We start from the raw sequence: 25,938 nt of genomic DNA, 5'->3' as shown, positions 1-25,938 counted from the left end.
ACTAGTTTTAGAATTTACTTATCAAGTTTAGACAAACTCCTGTGGGACTATGTACTTATATTACTGGGAATCCATTGATCATTTGTGGAGAATTGGCATTTTTATGAAATCATGTCTTTCTATCTACAAACATGACTCATCTCTCTATTAATTTAGATCTACTTTAATGTATTTTAAGATTATGTTATGCAGTTAAATCAATTCTGCAGTTTTTCAGTGCCTTTTATATACTAACCTAGCTGCTCAGGGTTCAAATATGAATATATCAGTATGATTGGAGACACTGAAAGCCATGATTTCTAAAAAGATATTTAATATTGATAGGTACTCCAAATATGATTTAAAAAAAATAAAATCGAGTCCTGAAACAATACAAAAAAATGAAGAAACAAATGGAAGGAAGAAAGGAGGGAAAGAAGGAAGGAAAAATGGGTGCTTGAGGGAAAACACCCCGTATGCAATCCATTAGGGAATTCTGTTTGCTCTCCCTTCAGAAGGTTCTCAGAACCCAACCACTTTTCACCATTTAACTCCTGCCGTGCTGGTCTCAGCCCATTACCTCTTACCTGAACTAGTCTGATCTCAACCCTTGACTCCCGCACTCCAAGTCTCTTCTTATCCAACTACAAAGTATTAAGTAGGTCAGACCACATTCCTTCTCTGTTCAAAGCCCTCCAATGCTTCTCTAGTTTACTGAGGGTCATTGCCAAAGTCTTCAAGACTGCCTACAGGATACTAAGTAATTATCCTTGCTACTAGAGTCCCCCTGACCCCATTTATTTCACTCCAGCTACACTAGCCTTTCTTGAACACACACAAGAGATGATCCTGCCTCAGGACCTTTGCACTGGCCGTTGCCACAGCCAGTCCCTCTCTTCGTCAGATATCCACTTGACAGATTCTCTCAACTCCTTTAAATACCACTTGATCAGTGAGACCCATTCTGACCACTCTACTTAAAGTTGCTCAGCCCAGCCCTCCTATATTCTGCTTTATTTTTCCCACAGAATTTTATTACTTTAAAACATATTATAAAAGTTACTTTATTACATTAATGTTTATATTTTCTATTTCCAAACCCCCCACTTCACCTCAGTATAAGATCCTCAAGAGCAGCCATCCTTGTTTTGTTCGCCACTGTAACATCAGTGCCTAAAACAGTACCTGGCACATAGTTGAGGCTTCATAGGCATTTGTTGAATGAATGAATGAGTGGATGAATGAATTAATGAATAAATAGAAGAATTAGGACAAGACAAATACAGTGTCAGTAAGGAGCAAGGCTAAGAAAGGAGTGAGACTGTGTGAGTGTGGTAGACAGAATAATGGCTCCCCCAAATGTTTCCACATTCTAATCCCTGGACCCTGTGAATACATTATGTTATGGGGCAAAAGGGACTTTGCAAATGGGTTTAAGTTAATTACCCTGATATGGGAAGGTTATCCTGGATTAGCCAATGGGCCTAATATAATCCAAGAGTCCTTATAAAAGGAGGATCAAAGACAGAGAAGGTGATGTGACAATGGAAGTAGAGACTAAAGTGATGCACTTTGAAGATGGTGGAAGAGACCACAAATGAAGGAATGCAGGCAGCCACTAACAGCTGGAAAAAGAAAGGAAATTGATTCTCACCTGGAACCATCAGAAGTAACACAGCCCTATCAACATCCTGATGTTATGCTCAAAGGACTAATTTCAGACTTCTGGCCTCCAGAAGTATAAGAAAATAAATTCGTATTGTTTTAAGCCACTAGGTTTGTGGTAATTTGTTACAGCTGCAATAGGAAACTAATACAGTGAGGCAGAGAACAGAAAGGCTTCTCCCAAGGTTGTTAATTAGTAATGGCAGGGATTTGCAAGGCAACTTAGAGAAGAATATAATAGTAACAAAAGGGAGAGGATTAGAGTTTAGAGTTTAGAGGAGCCAGGATTCAGCTACTAGCATTTGACTTGTAGAACTAAGCAGACCTCTTATTGCTAAAATGGAGTGTTGGAGAGAGTTTGAGCCTAGTGTCCAGTTTGCTCAAGAGCTGGTAGAATGAGACTCTTTGTTGAGGCAGAAGACTATGATTAATGGTGGAATTTGATGTACATTGCAGGTATGGGGTGCTGTAAGGGGTTGAATGCAGACCCCAAAAGATATTTCCACCAACAGCCTGAAAATGTGACATTGTTTGGAAAGGGGGAGCTCTGCAAAAGTAATTAAAGTAAGGATCTCAAGATGAGATCTTCTTGGATTTAGGACAAGTGCTAAATCCAATTACTAGTGTCCTTATAAGAGAACAGAAAGGAAGATTTGAGATACAGACACTCAGAGGGGAAGGTCATGTGAAGAATGGAGGAACAGATTGGAGTGATAGATCTACAATCCAAGGAATCCCAGGAATTTCACTACCAGAAGCTAGGTGAAAGTCATGGAACAGATTCCCCCTCAGAGCCTCCAGAAGGAATCAATGGTGCTAACACCTTGATTTTGAACTTCTGGCCTCCAGAACTGTGAGAGACTACATTTCTGTTGTTTTAAGCCACGCTGTTTGTGGTAATCTGCTACAGCAGCCCTAGTCTTCTGTGACTAGGAAAGAAATACAGGGAGAAGGGTTACCTAGGGGCTAGTTCATGTGGTGAGTTTATAATATAGGAAATTTGGTGTAGCGGGTTGAATGGCGGCCCTCCAGAAATGGTTGGCCTTCCTATTCTAACCTCTGGAACCTGGGAATATGGCCTTATTTGGGAAAAGGATCTTTGCAAATGTAATTAAGATAAGGATCTCAAGATGAGATCCTCCTGAATTTAGGGTGGGCCCTAAATTCAATGATAAGTGTCTTTAGAAAAGAAAGAAAAGGAGAAGGCCATGTGAAGTTGGAGGCAGAGGTTGGCGTTATCCAGCCAATGAATGTCTAGAGCCATCAGAAGCTAGAAGTGTGGAAGGATCCTCCCCTAGAGGCTTCACTGAGAGAACATGGCTCTGCCAACACCTTGATTTCATATATCTGACCTCCAGAATGGAGAGAATACATTTCTGTCATTCTAAACTACTAATTTTGTGATATCTTATTATGGAAACAAGAGGAAACTAATACACTTGGTGTTCAGAAATTTAATTTTCTTCTATTTCTCTGTAACTGAAATAAACTCAGCTTTGAACTTGGAGGGACAAAAATATCATCTTGTCAATTCCAAGACACTTAAACTTGGTCAGTAGAGATTTTAACTCAGGCTTTAAAGATTTTAAGACACTTGGGATAGGGCAGAATCTAAGTTTGTAGAGTTTCTCTTGGAAGAAGAGAAGGCTGATCGGGGAAGAGGTGTCCAGCCCACCAATAACTCATCCCCTGGAGGACAACGGTGGCTCCATATTGGGATGTCTGGGGCCCAGTTCTGGCCTGGGAGTGATGGTATATAAGGCATAGGTCCACAGACTCTGGAAACACCACTGTATTAGCCAGAGCTCTCCAGAAAAACAGAACCAATAGGAAGGAGATTTCCTATGAGTAATTGGCTCATATAATTATGGAGGCTGAGAAGTCCCATGGTTTGCCATCTACAAGCTGGAGACCCAGGAGAGCTGGTGATGTAATTCCATCAGACTCAGAAAGCCTGAGAAGCAGGGGAACTGATGGTGTGAGTTCCAGTCTTAGCATAGGAGAAGATGAGATGAGATGTCCCAGTTCAAGCAGTGAGGCAGAAAAGAAGAGGTGACTTCCTAATTCCTCAGGCTTTTCTACTCAGACCCTCAAGAGATTGCATGAGACCCACCCACATGGATGAGGGCAGTCTACTTAACTGAGCCCACCAGTTCAAATGCTAATCTCACCTGGAAATACCCTCACAGACACACCCAGAAATAATGTTTCATCTGGGCACCCATGGCCCAGTCAAGTTGACACACACGATTAACCATCACAGGCACCCGGCCCCACATCCTTTTGGGTCCTCAATCTCTGTTGCTCCCTCCTGGTCTCCAGCCTGCTGGCTTTGCGCATCCACACTCCTGCTGTCCCAGAGTCCAGCTGCCTGGACCCACCCTCAGCTGTTTCTACTTCATGTTTTTAAGGCCTAAAATTTTATGTGCTGCCTTGACATATTTCAGCCTCACAGGGCCCCAAAAGCCTAACCATAAATCCTCCTGCTGTTGCCAAATATGATCTCCACCTACCAGGAAAGTCTGCCTGCCTAGCTAGTTCCTCTATCAACTGGACCAGCTGCATTCCACCTGGTCTTCAGCCTAATGGGTTTCACTGCACTGTCAGCCATGAAATTATTCAAACAAGTCAATCACATCCTCCTGTGGGGACCAGGGGACACCTCAGCCTTTTGTTACTACAAAGTTGCCTCCCACCACTGGTGATTCACTGTGCTCCTGAGCGCAGTTCCCATGTGGCCCTGCATTGCAGGCAGCATTCTCCTCCCCCAGACTATGAGTATATATGACTTATACATTGCTCTCAGTCTCATCTGTCCAGTGTTGGGTATCATGTGTTCAGCCATCTCATAGTATTTAGGATGGGGGATCCCTCCATCACCATCAGGGTGAATAGGAGATGATCAGAGTACTCTGTGTTGAATCCAAGACTTCCACTCTGCAATTTTCTTTCCCTCTAACCCATGACTTACAGAAAAATGTCTGGAGGTTCTATAATCCCAGCCACTCCCACTGTCTATGCTAAATCCTTGAGCAAATGGCTGCTTCTCAGGTAGACTTTAAGCTCCAGTCCATTAATTCCTTAAACTTTGGTCCACTAGCTCTTAGCCCTGGAAATACATTACAGCCACCTGGGGGACTCTCAAAATATTCCAGTGCTGATATTTCCTTGACCAATTAAGTCAGAATCTCTGGAGTTTTGTGGAGCCAAAGTGATTCTAGTGATTTGGGGCGAGAATCATTGAGTTTCTTCACAGGCCCTCTGCTTGCTGGGAGGATGTGGAGTCTTTTTGTGAGGCTTAGGTGGAAAGGGATGTGGGGTATGGGTTGGGGAATGTGTCCTCAGGAATCCTCTTCCTATCTCTGATTTAAGGTGTCAACTCCAGGCTCCCAGTATTCTTGGTCATATGGTTTGGCTCTGTGTCCCTACCCAAATCTCATCTCAAATTAGAATCCCCCCACATGTCAAAGGAGGGACCTGTAATCTCCACGTGTTGAGGGAGGGAGGTGATTGGATGGTGGGGGCATTTTGCCCCATGCTCTTGTGATAGTGAGTGAGTTCTCACAAGATCTGATGGTTTTGTATGTGTTTGGAAATTCCTCCTTCATGTTTCTCTCTCCTGCCACCTTGTGAAGAAGGTGCTCGCTTGCCCTTAGCCTTCTACCAGGATTGTAAGTTTCCCGAGGTCTTCCCAGCTATGCAGAACTGTGAGTCAGTTAAACCTCTTTCCTTTGTAAACTACCCAGTCTCAGGGAAGTTCTTTATAGCAGTGTGAAAATAGACAAATACACTTGACTTTCATTATTGATTTTGAACACCAAGATTTCCATCGTGCCACATCCCAAGAATTAGAAAGTAAGAAATAAGAAATAAAGAGAGAGAAAGATTTTTTTGTCATATCAAATGTTATAAATAAAAACAGGAAGTCCACGCAGAAATTCAGCTGACTTTTCTTTTACCTTTTTAATGGCCAGCCTTCATTTTTTATTAAGAGTACGAGTCCATGGTTTTTAGTGTATGCAAACATATGTGCAACAATCACTACAGCCAATTTTAGAACATTTTCACTCATTCAAAAGAAACCTGCATCCCTCAGCCATCAATCCCTAGGCCCCATCCACCCTCCAGCCCCAAGCAACCACTCATCTATTTTCTATCTCCATGAATATGCCTATTCTGGATATTTTATATAAATGGAATTATACAATGTGTGGTCCTTTGTTACTGGCTTCTTATACTCAACATGTTTCCAAGGTTCATCCACGTTGTAGCATGTATTGTATTTCATTCCTTTCTCTGTAAGGAATTCTTCATTACTCAATTAAACTCTGCAAATAAGAGTTCCTTGTATGGAAATATTGCATTTTGTTTATCATTCATCAATTGATGGATATTGTATTAATCTGTTTTCATGCTGCTAATAAAGACATACCCAGGCTGGCTAATTTATAAATGAAAGAAATTTAATGAACACAGCTCCACATGGCTGGGAAGGCCTCACAATTGTGGTGGAAGGTGAAAGAGGAGGAAAGTCACATCTTACACCTTGGCAGGCATGAGTGTGTGCAGGGGAACTCCCCTTTATAAAACCATCAGATCTCATGAGACTTATTCATGATCATGCAGCAGCACAAAAATGAACCCCTCACCGTGATTCAATTACTTCCCACTGGGTCCCTCCCATGACACGTGGGAATTATAGGAGCTAAAATTCAAGATGAGATTTGGGTGGGGACACAGCCAAACCATATCAGATGTCTAGGTTGTCTCTATTTTTTGGCTATTATAAATAATATTGCTCTAAATATTCATGTACAAGTTTTTGTGAGCACCTATGCTTTCATTTCTTTTTGGTATATCCTAGCAGTAGAATTTCTAGGTCATGTGGCAATTCTATGTTCAACTTTTTAAGGAACTGCCAGATTGTTTTCCAAAGTGACTGCCCCACTTAAACATTCCTTCTAGGAGTGTATTTGGGTCCATTTTCTCCACATGCTCTCCAGCACTTTGTATTATCTTTGACTTCTTTTTTTAAGATTCTCTAATCTGGGCAGAGGCTCTCCTTCAGGGTAGTGGCTTTATCTGTTGCTGTTGAAATGGAGATGTAAGGGTAATGGTGGCATATGTGTAGTGGTGAGAAGAAACATATTAATATCTCAAAATTTTATCCTATTATTTTGGTAAAGACCTCCTTATTTTATCAACTCACTCCTCATGAAGCAGTAAGAGATATGTCAGCGCTGTGGGAAATAGACAGAGACGCTGTGGCTCCTACCCAGGAGATGTGGAAGCAAGGCTGTCTGCATTCTACTGTTAAAGCAAACTAAATATGGCCTGAGAAGGACTCCGTACTTCTATATTTGAGTCCTTGGGAACGAACTGCTACCTAACTTAATAGACAGACAAAATTGAAACCCTAACTTAGAAGTATGCCCTGTAACAATAGCTGAGTCTTGGCCTAATCCCAGCAGCCGTACTTCAACCACTGATACACTACTGAGTGTTCAAACTGTGTTCAAATAAGGCAAACGCTGAGCTGTAACCAATCCAGCTGTTTCTGTACCTCACCTGAGATTTCTGTGCCTCACTTCCCTTTTTTTATCTATAAATTTGTTCTAACCATGAGGCATCCCTGGAGTCTCTGACTCTGCTGTGATTCTGGGGGCTGCCCAATTCACAAATCGTTCATTACTCAATTAAACTCCTTCAAATTTAATTTGGGCAAAGTTTTTCTTTTAACATTGCCTTCTCAGAGACCCCTGCATCCCATTCATTGCACCCTGGCTGGTGGGAGACTTACTATTCTGGTCAGTAGAGGAAGGATGACAGAATTCATTCATTCATTCTTTCTTTTTTAACAGATAAAGTAAAGGATGGCTCAATCAAAGAGGACAGGCCTTATAAGATCTTTTTCAGAGATCTCTTTCTTTTCAAAGAAAATGAAATGGAAGCAAAGAAAACGGTAAGGTTTAATTAAAATCACAACCTCAATTAATGTTAGAATCATATCCACTTATATATTGCTCTTATGAACTTTGCTGGGCTAAGACATGGAGTCAACTAGACACAGGTGGTGTGTGCCTCACATCATGATGGGGAGACAGTACGAACACAAATGACAGAAAAACATCCAGCTGACAGTAGGCACCGCGAAGATCGCCACCTAATGGAGGAAGAGAGATACACCACAGCAGTCCAGTAGGACAAGTATGGCACACTGTCCTTCATTGATTCCAACACCCACATTTCCACATTTTTTACATTTCTGAAATTGGTATCTAGCTTCCATAGATGGGATGTCATACATCACTGGCCGTGAGTAAAATAATAGCACATCTTACAATAAGTGGCAACTCAGAGTGGAGGAAATACAGTAACAGAGGCATGCCAAGGAAATAGAGAGAAAGGGGTGTTCATCTTTGTTGATGAGAAGATGGAAAAAAGGGTGTTAGTGGTAAGGAGATAAAAGGAGGTGGGTCTTCAAGAATCAGATATGGATAAGACAATGTATATGTGTGTGCTGGGGAAGGAAGAAGGGATGAAAGTGGAGGAGGGGGTGTTGTTTTCAAATTATGTGGTATGAAGCTAGATCAATGATAAGGCTAACTTTCCCACTGTGCCTTGCAGAGTTAATCTCACCACTGGTGTGGTCATCACACCTACGTCGCCTGGTTCACATTTCAGTAGATTTACTTTCTTTTTTCCCAGAGGTAAAAGTTGATTACAGGACTTTGTCTACCCTAATTAAGATAGGGAAATTATCTACAAATGCTCAACAACAGACTCATCTGTATGTGATGGTTCCTCAGCATGTGTTGTATGGTTTTGTGGAATATACTTAAAATTAAATTAAGAGAAGATGAATGAAATCACAAGCCTAATTTTTAAATATCTACTGGGAAGATCCCTTTCCTCTCAAGTTTTTAATTCCACAGAACCAACCCTTAGAATTTCCTTTTTTTTTTTTTTTTTTTTGACAGTCTTGCTCTGTCACCCAGGCTGGAGTGCAGTGGTGTGGGCTCGGCTCACTGCCACCTCCACCCCCGGGTTCAAGTGATTCTCGTGCCTCAGCCTCCTGAGTAGCTGGGACTGCAGGCACCCATCACCACGCCTGGCTAATTTTTGTATTTTTAGTAGACATGGGGTTTCTCCATCTTGGTCAGGCTGCTCTTGAACTCCTGACTTCAGGTGATCTGCCCACCTTGGACTGCCAAAGCGCTGGGATTACAGACATGAGCCACTGCACTCAGCCTAGAATTTCCAAATTTTAACTGCATTTTGAGCAAGACTAAATTGTGAAAATGAAGCTGAGAGGACATTTTCCAGTCTTGTATTTGTGATGTACATATTTAATGAAAGTTAAATGGTCTCAGCTTCATATGAGAAGGAAATTAAAACAACACACATTCCTTCAAAGAGAAGAATGTGGGGTTGTTGTTTTAATGTTAAGATTTTTGTTGCAAATGTTATTTTCATATATGATCACTAATTTTAAGATAACATACTTTGGTATATTAAAAATTCTTTCCAACTTTTCCACTTGGGCAGGAAAAACTTATGAACCATAACATGAAAGTCTACCAGAAAACTACTTTTTCATCCAGAATGAAGAGTCGTTCATACCTGAGCCAACTAGCTTTCTACCCTAAAAGGGGTGGTAGGTCATTTGAAAAGTTTGGGCCAGGTCCTGCTCCGATTTCTAGATTTCTAGAAGGTGAGTTGAAATTACTCTTTAAGGACATCATTTTGAATATTTACTATTAATGTCAGGTTTGGGAGCTTTGTTGGAGGGTGATTAAAACAGACAGTATGCTCTCTTATAATGGTAAGGGAGTCTTAGTAAATGGGGATTGAGAGTTAGGAGAAACTCTATGTTAAATAAGAAAACATGCTTTTCCAAGATGACTGTTACTCATTTTCATAACCGTCCTCCCAGGAAGACAGTTACTGCCAAAAGAATATAGTATTAAAGTTTGCAAAAGTGGATAAAATATAAAGGTAATAACTCTGGCCATTCACACTCAGTTCTAGATGTCAAACTTAGAAAGTTTCTAAAGATAAAAAAGCCTTGATATCCAAGCCATAGAACTCATGCATCCAGAATGAGGACGCTAATAAAATTAAATGAGCTTACCTGATGTTGCAAATACCTAATCTGGTTTTAGTGACCTTTGGAGGCAACATGTTAAAATACTGCAAGATGATAATTACTGCTCAACAAAAGAAGGCAATCTGATTATCAAAAATGTCATAGGTGTATCCTACTTGTCAAACCAAGTAGTACCTATAAATGAGATAGAAAGTAATTTGAAGTTAATGAAAATAAAGTGATTAATGCTAGGATGATGGAGTAATAAAATCTTCCCCCAAAATGAATGTTTTCCAAATTTTTAAAATAAAAAGTTTAAAATAAGAAAGGAAAGAAGGAAGGAAGGAAGGAAAGGAGGGAGGAAGGAAGGAAAGAAAGAAGGAAGGAAGGAAGGGAGAGATGGAGGAAGGAAGGAAGGGAGAGAAGGACATACATCATGCTGTGATAACTTAAAAAAAAATTTCTCTGGATCCCAAAGCCGATGCATTTTCCCAAACTGTAAAAAAATTTTTCAGAGAACAAGCAAACCACTTAGGGAAGGGCTTTGGATTCAATAATTAATGTAGGAAAAGGAAGCCATGTTAACTTATTCAGAAGAGCTTCCAGGTGCATATATAATTGTATGTCAAAGCAGCAAATGATAGGCAGCAAGGTGATGCCAGGGCCTGTACCACAAGTTCTAGGGCATATCTGTGTTCAATCGCATGCCTCATAATTTGCCTATGTAGAATAGTAAACCTTAGGTCATCAAAAGCATTTACAATTACATGTGATATGTTTTAGAAAGAGTTATACACCAAGTGGCTGGTTTAAAAAACCCAGGACACTCCAGCAGTTCTTAAATAACTCAAAAATATGGCTTTGCAGATGACCCCATTCGGCAGAATTGCTATTTAACAGAGAGATTACTGGTCTCTTAAGAGTAGATGTCTTGGATTAATTTTGGGTACGAAGGGAAAAAAAAGTAAATGGCATAGGGTCAACTCTTCAAAAGGAAACAGTAAAATGGTTTGGCATCATCTAAGGCAATCTGGGCTCTGTCAGCAATGGAAACCAGGTTGTCAGTTTCTGCCAACTGCACAGATAAGCAATTTGGACATTTTAACTTAAAATATACAAGTCACCCTCAGACTGTATATCCAATCAGGAGCTGATTTGAGTGAAACCCTTACTCCTTAACTTTGTATCCCCTGCCTGAATCCTGATTGAAAACAAACCTACATGAAAGCAGAATGAGCAAGCAACCACACGCTGGGAGGTTAGGTGACTTTATTTTTTGTGTACGCAGTAGTGGCAAACTGCTCGGTCCCCATCAAAGAAATCACACGCACAACTAAGTGTCAGAGACAGATCGGTTCGCATCCGTGAGAGAAGTGCCATTTCCATCTTCGCACAGCTAGCAGCCTGACTCTGGTTTTGCTCTCAAAGCACGACACCTGGGATAGCTGCAGGACTCTCTGTTGCAGTATTCTATGTCCTCAGATCTCTCAAACTGGTCTTTACACCCCCAGAGAGTGGTGGAGGTGCCCTCAGGTCTAGGAATGCTAGTGCGTTGGGCAGGGTTTTATTATTCTTGGCCACTTGATTCAAAGATCTGCCTGACAGCTAGAATAGCCAAAACAGGAAACTTACTATAACGAGTCTACTTAGAGTTGAAGAATAAAATTCTATCAACTCACCCAGCTAGTACCATGTCAAAGTAGGCTGAAATGGTGAATATGGCTCTAATATTTAGTAAGCTGACAGCACAGGATTTTTTCGGATCTTGAAGTTTATTTTCAATTTGGCCAACCCATCAGAAGTGATCAAATGAAAGCTACAGTAAGCAGTTTCATTCTTTTCTTCTATTAAAAATGTTTGAGTAAATGGAACCTGAACCTAACCAAGTAAATATGAGGATTGAAGACCATGTTCGATAACACCATGAGGATACATTATGTCAGATCGATTACATGGGAAATTCTACAGAGAAATGGACCTCATTTCTTGAACAAATGAATGGCATGGGAAAAAAAAAGTTAGTGTGTGTAGGGTGTAAGGTGTGGAGAGCAGGGGTGGCTGTTGTAGATTAAAAAGACACTTTAGGATCCTTACCATAAAATGTTTAGATTTTAATTTTTAAAACTCCAAAAAGGTATTTTTAAGACAACTGGGAAGATTTGAATGCAGGCTGGGTATAAAATGACACCAAGGAATAGTTCATTTTGCTAGGGCTGATGGTGGTATTATGGTTATAATTTAAAACTTTTTATGGGCTAGAGTTACATATTAAAATATTTATAGATGAAATGATACAAAGGCTTGAATTTGCTTTGAAATACTCCAGTGAGGGAGACATTAAGGAGGGTGACAATAAATGAGACAAGATTGGTAAAATGTCGATAATGTTGAAGTAGGTGACAGGTACACGGGGGAACCTTATATGGCTCTCTACTTTGAATGTCAGTGATTCCCATAATATAAAGTATTTTTGTTTTGTTTCGTTTTTGAGACAGAGTCTTGCTCTGTCACCTAGGCTGAAGTGCAGTGGTGCAATCTTGGCTCACAGCAACTTCTGTCTCCCGGGTTTAAGCAATTCTCGTGTCTCAGCCTCTGAGTAGCTGGGACTACAAGCACATGCCACCACACCTGGCTAATTCTTTGTATTTTAGTAGAGACAGGTTTTTGCCATGTTGGCCAGGGAGGTCTTGAACTCCTGGCCTCAAGTAATCCACCCGCGTTGGTCTCCCAAAGTGCTGGGATTGGATGTGAGGGCGATCTGGCTGTGACATCTGTCACCCCATTGATCACCAGAGTTGATTTGGCTGATGTGGCTAGCTAGGCGGGTGTCTGATTCCGCCCTCACCCCTCCATGTGCATCCCTCCCAAAGCTGCACCCTCAGTCAGAGAGGACGACCATCCCCGATAGGGGAGGACCGGTCTTCCGTCAAGGGCATAGGAAGCTGCACTCCCCTGCTAACACCTCTAAACAAGCTCCCAAAGTGCTGGGTTTACAGGCATGGGCCACCACGCCCGGCCTAAAGTTTTAAAATCTATTAAAAAGACAGCTGTGTGATAAGTGCTGACAGATTTCATATATATTTTATTTAATCCTCAACAAAACATCGTTAAATATTTTTGCTTCCTCTTTGTGTCTGATGAAAGTGGCTCACGGAGTCTGTCACTGATTCGAAGTGTCTCAGGGGGTGGAGAATTCAAGCCAAGAACTGTCTGACTCCAAAGCTTGTTGTTTGTTACCTCCCAATTAACATTATTAATGATCATAATAGTCATTGTTACCATTATTAACCTTGAGAAATTAAATGATTACGCATCCCAATTGTATTTTTTAAATAATAGCCAGTAACAATTATTAAGAAATTACTGTGTGTTTTTGTAATATATTACGTCATTTTCCTCTTACAACACCATGATGAAGTAGTGTATCTTCCCAGGCTTACTTATGCTTTGGTAATAAACCACTCCTAAATTTCAGTGGCTTCCAATAATAGAGGTTTAATTATCCTTCACATTCCAACGTGGGTGCTTTTCACTGGGTCTTCTGCTGAAAGAACAGTTCCTGTCTGGGATGTTGCTGGAGTTAGCAAAGGGAGAAAGGAGAGAAACAGGTGGTGGTTCTTGAAGCTTCTTCCTGGAGGCAACATAAATCCCATCCAATCCCATTTCCTGGGCTGAATCTGTCAACAGGCAAGCCTGACATCAACTTAGTGGGGAAACAGAATCCTCTCACAGAGAGGGGCAGCAAATATTTGGGAACAATAACATAATCAGCCATAGGCAGTATCCTCATTTCACAAATGAGGAAACTGAGGCATGGAGAGACGGTAATTTACTCATGTTCCCACAGCTAGTAAGAGGTGAAGGTGAAATGTGACCCAGGACAACGTGGGCCTTCTAGGCAGCACAGGCTCACAGGTTACTTGGAAATATTGTTTCCTTTCTACTTCGATTTGCATTTTTTTGCTTTTATTATTACTTTTTGAGACAGGTTCTCACTTTGTCACCCAGGCTTGAATGTAGTGGCATGATCATGACTCACTACAGCGTCGACCTCCTGGCTCAAGTGATCCTCCCACCTCAGCCTCCCCTCCCAAGTAGCTGGGACAAAGGCACACATGACCACACCTGGCTAATTTTTGTATATTTTTGTAGAGACAAGGCTTCGCCATGTTGTCCAGGTTGGTCTCAAACTCCTGGGCTGAAGTGATCCACCTACTTCAGCCTCCCAAAGTGCTGGGATTATAGGCATAAGCCACTGCTCCTGGCCCTGCTTTTATTACTATTTTTAATTGACCCCATAATAATCATGCATATTGATAGGGTACAGTGTGATGTTTCAATACATGTATACAATGTGCCATAATCAAATTGGAGTAATTAACATATTCATCACCTCAAACATTTATCATTTATTTGTGTTGGGAATATTCAAAAATCCATTCTTCTAGCTATTTTAAAATATGTACAAACTATTGCTAGCTATAGTCACCTTACAGCACTATAGCACACTAGAACTTACTCCTGTTGTCTAGCTGTACTTGTGTGCTGTTAACCAACCTCTTCCTATCCCACCACCCCTATCCTTTCCTGCTTCTAGTGACCACTATTCTGCTCTCTACTTCTATGAGGTCAACTTTTTTAGCTTAGGAGTGAATATTTAAATTCTTAAATTTTAGATTCAGGGGATACATGTGCAGGTTTGTTATGAGGGTATGTTTCATGATGCTGGGCTTTGGGCTTCTACTGACTGCATCACCAAGATAGTGAACATGGTACCCAATAGGAAGTTTTTCAACCCTTGCTCCCCTCCTCCCTCTCTGCTTTAGGAGGCCTCAGTGTCTATTTTTGCTATCTTTATGTCCATGTGTACTCAATGTTTAGCTCCCACTTACAAGTGAAAACATGCAGTATTTGCTTTTCTGTTTCTGTGTTAATTCACTTAGGAGAATGACTTCCAGCTCTACCTATGTTGCTGCAGAGGACATTATTTTATTCTTTTTTATGGCTGCATAGTATTCCATGGTATACATGCACCACATTTTCTTTATCCAGTCCACTGCTGATGCGCACCTAGGTTGAGTCTCTGTATTCGCTATGGTTAACATTGCTGTGATGAACATACAAGTGCATGTGTCTTTTTGGTAGAACAATTTATTTTTTGGGGGGTAGGTACCAGTAATGAGATGGCTGGGTTGGATGATAGTTCTATTTTTAGTCTTTGAAAAACCTCCAAACTGCTTTCCACATGGGGCTGAATTAACAATGTATTCCCATCAACAGTATACAAGCATGCCCTTTTCTCTGCAACCTAGTCGTCTGTTATTTTTTGACTTTTTAATAATAGGCATTCTGACTGGTGTGAGATGGCATCTCATTGTGATTTTGTTTTGCATTTCTCTGATGATTGGCAATGTTGGGCATTCTTTCCAGTTTATTGGATGTCACTTGTGTGTCTTATTTTGCCTACTTTTTAATGTGTTTTTTTTTCTTGTTAATTTGTTTAAGTTCCTCATAGATTCTCGATATTAGGCCTTTGTCGAATACATAGCTTGCAAATATTTTCTCCTATGCTATAGGTTGTCTGTTTAGTCTGTTGATAGTTTGTTTTGCTGCACAGAAGCTCTTTAGTTAAATTAGGTCTGAAATGCCAATTTTTATTTTTGTTGCATTTCGTTTTGAGAACTTTGCCTAGGCCAGTGTTCAGAAAAGTATGTCCCAGGTTTTCTTTTGGGATTTCTTTTTATAGTTGGAGGCCTTACATTTAAGTCTTGAATCCCTCTTGAGTTAATTTTTGTATATGGTAAGAGGAAGGGGTCTAGTTTCATTCTTCTACATATGGCTAGCCAGTTTTCCCTGCACCATTTATTGAAAAGGGGATCCTCTCCCCATTGTTTATTTTTGTCAGTTTTGTTGACAATCGGTTGTAGGTGTGTAGCTTTATTTCTTGGTTTTCTATTTTGTTCCATTGGTCTCTTTTTGTACCAGTACCATGCTGTTTTTGTTACTGTAGTCTTGTAGTATAGTTTGAAATCAGGTAATATGATGAGTCCAACTTTGTTCTTTTTGCTTAGGATTACTTTGGCTATTTGGGCTCTATTTTGGCTCCATGTAATTTTTATTTTATTTTTATAAATTATTTATTAATTTAGAGACAGTGTCTTGCTCTGTCCCCCAGGCTGAAGTGCAGTGGCATGATCATAGCTCATTGTAACCCTGAACTCCTAACCTCAAGCAGTCCTCCTGGATTAGTCCCGTGAGTGGCTAGGACTATAGGCATGCACAACCATGCTCAGCTAATTTTTTAATTTTTTTGTAGAGATGGGTTTCTTGCTGTGTTGCTCAGTCTGGTCTTGAACTCCTGGCCTCAAGCAATCCTCCCACCTTGGCCTTTCCAAGTTTTGGGATTACAGGCATGAGCTACCATGTCCAGCCTGAATTTTAGAAAGATTTTTTCTAATTCTGTGAAAAATGACATTGGTAGTTTGATAGGAATAACATTGAATCTGTAAATTGCTTTGGTAAGTGTGGACATTTTTAATGACATTGATTGTTCCAATCCATGAGCCTGGAATGTTTTTCAATTTGTGTCGTCTATGAATTTTTTCAGCAGCGTTTTGTAATTCTGATTGTAGAGTTCTTACACTTCTTCGGTTACAAATATCCGTAGGTATTTTGTGTGTGTATGTGTGTGTGTGTGTGTGTGTGTGTGTGTATGTGTGTAATGTAAATGGGATTGCATTCTTGATTTGGCTCTCAGCTCGAATGTTATTGATGTATACAAATACTATTGATTTTTGTACATTGATTTTTTATCCTGAAACTTTGCTGAAGTTGTTTGTCAGATCTAAGATTCTTTTGGTGGAATCTTTAGGGTTTTTAAGATATGGAATCATATCATCAGTGAAGAGAGATAATTTGACTTCCTCTTTCCTATTTGGATGCTTTTGTTTCTTTCTCTTGCTGGAGTGCCCTGGTTAAGACTTCCAGTATTATGTTGACTAGGAATGCTGAGAGTGGAAATCCTTGTCTTGTTCCACTTCTTAGGGGAAATGCTTCTAACTTTTACCTCTGTATGATGTTAGCTGTTAGTTTGTCATAGATGGCTGTTATTATTTTGAGGTATGTTCCTTCCATGCCTAGTTTGTTGAGGGTTTCTATCATAAGGGGATATTGGATTTTATTGAATGCTTTTTCTGTGTCTATCGAGATGATCCTATGGTTTTTTGGGTTTAATTCTGTTTATGTGGTGAATCACATTTATTGATTTGTGTATATTGAACCAACCTTGTATTCTAGGAATAAAGCCCACTTGATCATGGTGAATTAACTTTTTGATGTGTTGTTGGATTCAGTTTGCTAGTGTTTTTTGAGGATTTTTGTGTCTATGTTCATCAAGGATATTGACCTGTAGTTTTCTTTTTTGTTGTGTCTTTGCCAGATTTTGATATCAGGATGATACCAGATTCATAGGATGAGTTAGGGAGGAATCCCTTCTCTTTGATTTTTTTGGAATAACTTCAGTAGGACTGGTGCTAGCCTTTCTTTGTACCTCCGGTAGGATTTGGCTATGAATCCATCTGGTCCAGGGCTTTATTTGGTTTGGTAGGTTGTTTATTACTGATTCAATTTCAGAACTCATTATTAGTCTGTTCAGGGTTACAATTTCTTCCTGATTCAATCTTGGGAGGTTGTGTGTTTCCAGGAATTTATCCATTTCCTCTAGATTTTCCAGTTTGTTTTCATAGAGGTGTTCATAATAGTCTCTGAGGATCTTTTATATTTCTGTGGGATTGGCTATAACGTTACCGTTGTCATTTCTGAGTGTGCTTATTTGGATCTTCTCTCTTTTTTTCTTTGTTAATCTAGCTAGTGGTCTGTCAATCTTGTTTACTCTTTCAAAGAACCAACTTTTTGTTTCATTGATTCTTTGTATGGTTTTATTTTTTCCTCTCAATTTCATTGAGTTGTGCTCTGATTTTAGTTATTTCTTTTCTTCTGCTAGCTATAGTTACATTCTTATTAAGAGATTTTATTTTATGCCACATTCTGTTGGTTTTTATGAAGCGAACATTATTGAAATGTAGCATATGTATAAATTTCCAGAATGAAAAAAGCTTGAAAGGAAATATTTGGTATTTTCTATTGCTAGGTGGTAAAACTAGTTGTCATCTTTTCCTTTCCTTACATAAATTTGGTTTATGAGCCCAAAAAGATTTTGCCTAAGAGCTTTGGTTTTATGTGTAGATTGGCCAAACATTAAGATTTAAAATACTTCAGTCTTACTTGGTACAGAACAGGCTTAGGTTAGTTGTGTGACCTTGGATAAGAATTTTGACAGCTCTACACTTCAGGACCTTACAGACAGGATAGGGATAGTAGTAAGTACCTTATTCGGGTTGTTGTTAGGATTAAGTGATATGTTTAAAGTGGCTAATGAAGTTTCTGGAATATGGTAGACATAAAATAAATTGTAATTACCATTATTAAATTAACTTGAGTGGTTAGGAAAAGGTTTATTTGAAGGTAAAGTATTTTTAAAAGATCGGATACATACTGTAGAATAATTTAATTATATGGCTTTTATTTTATACAGCATTTTTAAGGATGATGCACAAACTTAAGTCTATTTCAACTTTCTTCACAGGTTCAGACACAAAAAGGACTGTCCATGAATTTATTAATGACCAGAGAGACAGGTTTCTGCTCGAGGTAGTAAAAATAACTTTGCTCCCCTAGCCAAATGGAAGACTTCTTGTGTAGTGTTGTCAAATATTTACCTTGACATTTTGCTTTTCTATTACATGTCCCAAATATATTGGTTGAACAGGTTGGTTTTTTCATGTGTTCATTAATTTGAAAAATACTTACTGAGAGTTTACTATGTGCCAAGCAGTAAACAAAGCAAAGGCCTGCCCCTCAAAGGATTTACATTCTAATATCCCAGACAAGGTTTTTATACTTCCTGGAACCTATCAGAAAAATTATTCTAGAAAATATCTGGTTCTAGTTTGTTCCTTTTTCCCCACTTATCTCTCCTATGACCAGGATAGCACCTGAGATGCCCTGTTTAATGCAGCTTCTCCTGATGCTTTGGCTGAATATGGTGGGAATCCAAGCACTCTGGAAATTCAGACAATTCTAGAATCCCTCCAGCTTTCTTGATACCTACTCATGTCAGAACAGTGTGCCAGGTCCCTTGTGGAGTCTTTTATAAAAAATGATAGAGGCTTTTTTTCCTGCCATCAAAAACTTTAACTAGAAGCCAGGTGTATAACTGAAAACATGATTATTTACTATGTCTATATGCATATTCATTTACCATAGGTAAAGCAGAGATGCCAAGCACTTAATGGGAAAATAATTATAAAATGAATGAATTGAACATTTTTATACCTTTATTGTCAAGTATCTAAGTCCTCAGAAATAATACCACACATCTACAGCCATCTGATCTTTGACAAACCTGAGAGAAACAAGAAATGGGGAAAGGATTCCCTATTTAATAAATGGTGCTGGGAAAATTGGCTAGCCATAAGTAGAAAGCAGAAACTGGCTCCTTTCCTTACTCCTTATACGAAAATTAATTCAAGATGGATTAGAGACTTAAATGTTAGACCTAATACCATAAAAATCCTAGAGGAAAACCTAGGTAGTACCATTCAGGACATAGGCATGGGAAAAGACTTCATGTCTAAAACACCAAAAGCAATGGCAGCAAAAGCCAAAATAGACAAATGGGATCTAATTAAACTAAAGAGCTTCTGCACAGCAAAAGAAACTACCATCAGAGTGAACAGGCAACCTACAGAATGGGAGAAAATTTTTGCAATCTACTCATCTGACAAAGGGCTAATATCCAGAACCTACAAAGAACTCAAACAAATTTACAAGAAAAAAACAAACAACCCCATCAAAAAGTGGGCAAAGGATATGAACAGACATTTCTCAAAAGAAGACATTCATACAGCCAACAGACACATGAAAAAATGCTCATCATCACTGGCCATCAGAGAAATGCAAATCAAAACCACAATGAGATACCATCTCACACCAGTTAGAATGGCGATCATTAAAAAGTCAGGAAACAACAGGTGCTGGAGAGGATGTGGAGAAATAGGAACACTTTTACACTGTTGGTGGGATTGTAAACTAGTTCAACCATTATGGAAAACAGTATGGCGATTCCTCAAGGATCTAGAACTAGATGTACCATATGACCCAGCCATCCCATTACTGGGTATATACCCAAAGGATTATAAATTATGCTGCTATAAAGACACATGCACACGTATGTTTATTGCGGCACTATTCACAATAGCAAAGACTTGGAATCAACCCAAATGTCCATCAGTGACAGATTGGATTAAGAAAATGTGGCACATATACACCATGGAATACTATGCAGCCATAAAAAAGGATGAGTTTGTGTCCTTTGTAGGGACATGGATGCAGCTGGAAACCATCATTCTTAGCAAACTATCACAAGAACAGAAAACCAAACACCGCATGTTCTCACTCATAGGTGGGAACTGAACAATGAGATCACTTGGACTCGGGAAGGGGAACATCACACACCGGGGCCTATCATGGGGAGCGGGGAGGGGGGAGGGATTGCATTGGGAGTTATACCTGATGTAAATGACGAGTTGATGGGTGCTGACGAATTGATGGGTGCAGCACACCAACATGGCACAAGTATACATATGTAACAAACCTGCACGTTATGCACATGTACCCTAGAACTTAAAGTATAATAATAATAAATAAATTTAAAAAAATAAATAAATAATCTAAAGATGTTAACATGTCTCAATTAAACTCTTTGATGCTAATGAGTAAATAACAATGTACTTGACTTTTCCTAATTTCACATCACACATTTTGGGGCATAAATTTAGTTAGTTAGTACTTCCGTACACTGCCAGCCACAATCAACATAAAATATCTCACTTAAAGTAACTGATAAAGTTATAAATAGAACCTGATGGCTTCGTTTGTTAAAAAGCATTTCCTGGGTATGAGTTTGGTCTTTATTATAAAGTCCTACTAACATAACAGATGTCCTAGGTAGTTTAAGGTGGCGCTTGACAGATACACTAGGATTTTAGGACATTTATATTAAATATACCTCATTTCCTTTCTTTGCTATGTCCCTCCCTTCCTCAACTAGTTTGGTGAAGTGTCCACTTATCAAAAAGACTTGTACAGTCTATCCTCTGTATCCACAGGTTCAGCATCTGAGAATTTAACAAACTGCAGATCACAAATATTGAGAAAAAATGATAAAAAAACAACAAAATAATATAAATTTTAAAAAATTATAAAGTATAACAACTATTTATATAGCATTTACATTGGTATTAGGTACTGTAATTAATCTAGAGATTATTTAAAGTATATGGGAGAATGTACATAGTTATATGCAAATACTATTCCATTTTATATAAGGGACTTGAGCATCCACAAAATTTGGTGTCCTTGGGGATCCTGGAGTCAATCTCCTGTTGATGCCAAGGAACAACTATTTGTAGTAAAAAATTCGACCTTGTCCAGAAAGAGTCTGACCTTTGCCCTTGACTTCTGGGTGGTAATCTATATCATACTTAATAAAGGTGTCTTTCTTTAATGTAGAACTGGTCACATCTGACAGTCTTAGGGTGGGGGCTGGCCATCCCAGAAATACTAACAATGGGACTTAGAGGTGGGGCTTTGGGTCACACTTAGAGGGTCTGGAGACTGGAGACAGATCAACCACACGGTCAACCAATCATACCTAGTTAATGAAGCCTCAGTGAAAACTCTAGACACTGAAGCTCATTTGTACTTCCCTTGTTGACAGTATTCTGTGTGTGCTGTCACATGTAGATGCAGGGAGGATAACGCCTCCTAGTTCCGTGGGGAGGGAACACTGGAAGCTTTGCATTTAGAATTCACTCGGGCTCTGCCTTATGGGTCTCTTCCTTTGGATGATTTCAATCTGTATTCTTTCCTTTTAATAAACTATACCCATGAGTATAGTAGCTTTCAGTGAGTTTGTGAGTCCTTCCAGCAAATTACCAAAACTGACAGTATTTGGGGGAACCCCTCAAACTTACAGTCAGCGTCAGAAGTGAGAGCAGTCTTGGGGACTACGATATGAAATTTTCAATTTGGCTAACTCTGGGTAACTTGTAATAGTTTTCAAAACCTGAAGTGGCTTCATGGCATCTTTATTTTTTTTTATTTATAGCAGAGTTGGGACATGAAATACCCATTTAAAAATTATTAACATTGACATATTGTGAATTTAATATTATAAACACTTTATGCCAATAAATTTGACAACTTAGATGAAATAGACAGAGTCCTTGAAAGATGCAAACTACCAAAGCCTACCCAAAAAGAAAGAAATAAATAGAATAGTTTTATGTCTCTTAAAGAAATTGAACTTACAGGTAAAAATCTTCTCACAAAGAAAAACCCAGATTTATTGGTTAATTCTGCCAAATATTTAAAGAAGAAATAAATTTAATTTTATACACACTGTTTCAAAAAAATGAGAAAGAGGGAATACGTCCCAACTCATGCTGTGAAGCCAGCATTACCCTCATATCAAAACTAGATAAAATGATTAGAAGACAAGAAAACTAAAGACCAAGATCTCTTGTGAGCATATATGCAAACATTCTGAACAAAATGTAACAAACCAAATCCAATAATACATAAAAATGATAATACATTATGACAAATTAGGGTTTAATCTAAGAATACAAAAGTAATTTAACATTTGAAAATGAATCCATGTAATACACATTAACAAATTAAAATTGAAAACCCATATGATTATCCCAATTGATGCAGAAAAACCACTCAACAATACCCAAAATTCATTCTTGATAGAGACTCTCAGCAAAGTAGAAAGAGAAGTTCCTCAACTTTATAAAAAAACATCTACTAGAAACTTATTACTAACATTATATATCTAATGGTGAAAGACTGAATGCTTTCCCCCTAATATTAGGAACAATGCAAGGATTTCCACTGCACCACTTCTTTTCATCAGTGTTCTGGAGGTCCTAGCTAGTGCAATAAGACAAGAAAAAGAAATGAAAGACATCCAGATTGGAAATGAAGAATTAAAACTGTCTTTATTTACAGACAACATGATCCTCTCTGCAGAAAATCCGAAGAAATCTATTTTAAAACTACCATAACGTACGAGTTATGGACCTAAAAAAATGGAGAGTGATACCATGTTCATTGATCCAAAGACTCAATATTGCTGAGATGCCAAATCTTTCCAGATTGATTTACAGATTAATTTATTTAATCTATAAATACAATCTAAATGCAAATCCCAGGAGTCTTTCTTGTAGAAATTGAAAGACTGATTCTAAGTTTTATAGAGAAATGCAAAGGACCTAGTTTCCAGAGCTATGAAGCATCAAAAATGCTATCCTACTTGCAAGCTAAGAAGTTAGTCTGATACAGTTTCATAGTTTCAATAGAAGACACCAGACTCCTGGGTCAGAAATAAAGAATAGTTTCTTATTTATAGCCATTCCACCCCTGGGAATTTATCCAAGAAAAATAAAAGCACATGTGCTCATAGCAACCTTATTCGAAGTAGCCCAACATAGGAAACAAGCCAAATGTCCATGAACAGGTAAATGGGTAACCAAACTGGGGTACATCATCATAACTGATCACTACTCAGCAATAAAAAGGAATTAGTTATGGATACTCTACAACATGGATGACTCAAAATAGTTATACTAAGTTTATAAATCCAGATAGAATAATAGTTCATACTATAATTTCACTAGATAAAATTCTAGAGAATGCAAGCTCGTCTATAGTGACAGAAGACAGGTCAGTAATTGCCTGGGAAAGGAGTTGGGGAGGAGGGAAGAAGGGATGGATTACAAAGGGCATGAGTAGACTTTTTAAGGTGATGAATATGTTCATTATTTTGATTGTGGTGATGATTTCCCAAGTATATACATATGTCAAAACTTACCAGATTGTATACTTTAAAAATGTGGAGTTTATTGGATATTATACCTCAATTAAGCTAGAAAAAAATTACAAAAATGATTCTACAATTACTCATCTTTTCTAACTATTATTTTTCCCCCTCTGCTGGATTATTGCCACCAACATACAAACATCCTACTATTTACCCCATCTTTTTTTTTTTTTTTTTTTTTTTTAAGACGGAGTCTGGCTCTGTCGCCCAGGCTGGAGTACAGTGGCCGGATCTCAGCTCACTGCAAGCTCCGCCTCCCAGGTTCACGCCATTCTCCTGCCTCAGCCTCCGGCGTAGCTGGGACTACAGGCGCCCGCCACCTCGCCCGGCTAATTTTTTTTTGTATTTTTTAGTAGAGACGGGGTTTCACTGGGTTATCCAGGATGGTCTCGATCTCCTGACCTCATGATCCGCCCGTCTCGGCCTCCCAAAGTGCTGGGATTACAGGCTTGAGCCACCGCGCCCGGCCTATTTACCCCATCTTTTAAAAACAACGCCACCCCAAAAACCCTCTTTAGATATCAATTTGGCTAACTCTGGGTAACTTGTTAGTTTTCAAAAACTGAAGTGGCTTCATGGCATCTTTATTTTTTTATTTATAGCAGAGTTGGGACCCTCTTTAGATATCACATTACATACCATGGTTGTTATCGCTTTAAAATCATCTCATTTCCATATTTTAAATTCATTTATATTATAATGTATGTGGCCTTATTTATGATTTTTTTTTCCTGTATGGCATTAAAAACCCAAATGGGTCTGGGTGTGGTGGCTCACACCTGTAATCCCAGCACTTTGGGAGGCCAAGGCAGGCGGATTGCTTGAGCTCAGGAGTTTGAGACCAGCCTGGCCGACATGGCAAAAACCATCTCTACTAAAAATACAAAAATTAGCCAGGCATGGTGGTGTGCACCTATATAGTCCCAGTTACTTGAGAGACTGAGGTGGGAAGTTTGCTTGAGCCTGGATGTTTGAGGCTGCAGTGAGCCAAGATCACCCCACTGCACTCCAGCCTGGGTGACAGAGCGAGACCTTGTCTCAAAAACAAAACAAAACAAAAATCACCACGTGGATTCTTATATTCTATACTAAAAAAATAGAAGGAAATAGCAGGCACATGTCAAAGTTGTGTTTGGGGATCTAAATAGGCCTTTTTGATTACAGTTAGATGTGGTACCCTTGGGCTGGCTCCCAGGAATGCACCACTGGCATGGCAGAGTTGAAACTGCTTTCTCCCATAGTCTTCCTATTGGCAGAGATGCTGGTAGCTTTTGTGACTGCAGACAGCCCAGTTTCCCAATTCCCAGAAAGTACTAGAGGGTAATACACTGTAGGTAATACCAGATGCATCTGCTCTTTGGAGGAATATGCAGCTATTTTTTATTTCTAGGGCAGAGCTCTTTTGGAATAACACTGACCCTCTTCATAAAAGTAAGAGAGGGAAATTAGTCTCCCCTCTAATAATCCCCGAAAATAAAACTCCTTCAAGAAATAAAGTCCATTGCTCCAAGATTTAGGCATACTATTATTTCCAATACAAATGTTTACTTGCTGTGTGTGGAATCATGTTTTTACACCTCTGTCTTCAATGCCCCTAGTATGCTTTGTCAACCAAAAGAAACACAATCAAAAAGTTTGAAAAAGACATAGCAATGAGGGAACGGCAACTCAAAAAAGCAGAGAAAAAGCTCCAAGATGATGCACTGGCCTTTGAAGAGTTCCTTCGAGAAAACGACCAGAGATCTGTAGACGCTCTTAAATTGTTAGTTTCATCACTCTGGCCAAACCCCTCTCACCTCTTTTGTTTGTTTGTTTGTTTCTAAGAAGTAAATTAACAGATCTTCATTGCTTTTCAGGGCAGCACAGGAAACGATAAACAAACTCCAAATGACAGCAGAGCTGAAGAAAGCAAGCATGGAGGTACAAGCAGTGAAAAGGTGAGGGTGGGTACAATCTTCTCGTGGCCAAATTTCCACGACCCATTAAAACCTGTTTATGCCAGGTAAGACCTAATAATCCTGATCATCCTTATCAGTTGATGATGTCATAAGTATGAACGAATTTTTAAAAATAAGTAACCTGTCCATCAAGCTTTGTTCCTGCCTGGGTATCAGGACAGTATGTGGCTTCTGGCTGGAAAGTCTCTCTAACTTGTAGATACAGAAGCAAAGAAATTAGTTGAAGCAAAACAATCAGG

At 39.2% G+C, this 25,938-nt stretch overlaps 1 protein-coding gene and 1 long non-coding RNA gene across 2 annotated transcripts in view; one reads left to right on the top strand and one right to left on the bottom strand.

Annotated features, from left to right (window-relative positions):
- The window catches only part of LOC126930317 (uncharacterized), a 590,715-nt gene that overhangs the window by 122,079 nt on the left and 442,698 nt on the right, over positions 1-25,938 (bottom strand). The window lies entirely within an intron of this gene.
- Positions 1-25,938, top strand: part of CCDC38 (coiled-coil domain containing 38) — a 67,594-nt gene that overhangs the window by 10,122 nt on the left and 31,534 nt on the right. Inside the window, exons 3-7 of the mRNA XM_050747173.1 lie at positions 7,506-7,606; positions 9,193-9,358; positions 18,378-18,442; positions 25,340-25,503; positions 25,598-25,678. Of these exons, the coding sequence (XP_050603130.1) occupies positions 7,506-7,606; positions 9,193-9,358; positions 18,378-18,442; positions 25,340-25,503; positions 25,598-25,678 (577 nt within the window). The remainder of the gene's footprint in view (positions 1-7,505; positions 7,607-9,192; positions 9,359-18,377; positions 18,443-25,339; positions 25,504-25,597; positions 25,679-25,938) is intronic.

Source organism: Macaca thibetana, chromosome 11 (genome assembly GCF_024542745.1).
Source record: "Macaca thibetana thibetana isolate TM-01 chromosome 11, ASM2454274v1, whole genome shotgun sequence".
Classification (NCBI taxonomy): domain Eukaryota; kingdom Metazoa; phylum Chordata; class Mammalia; order Primates; family Cercopithecidae; genus Macaca; species Macaca thibetana.
The sequence above is the reverse complement of the archived record's forward strand: the minus strand, read 5'-3'. Positions and strand labels throughout refer to the sequence as shown.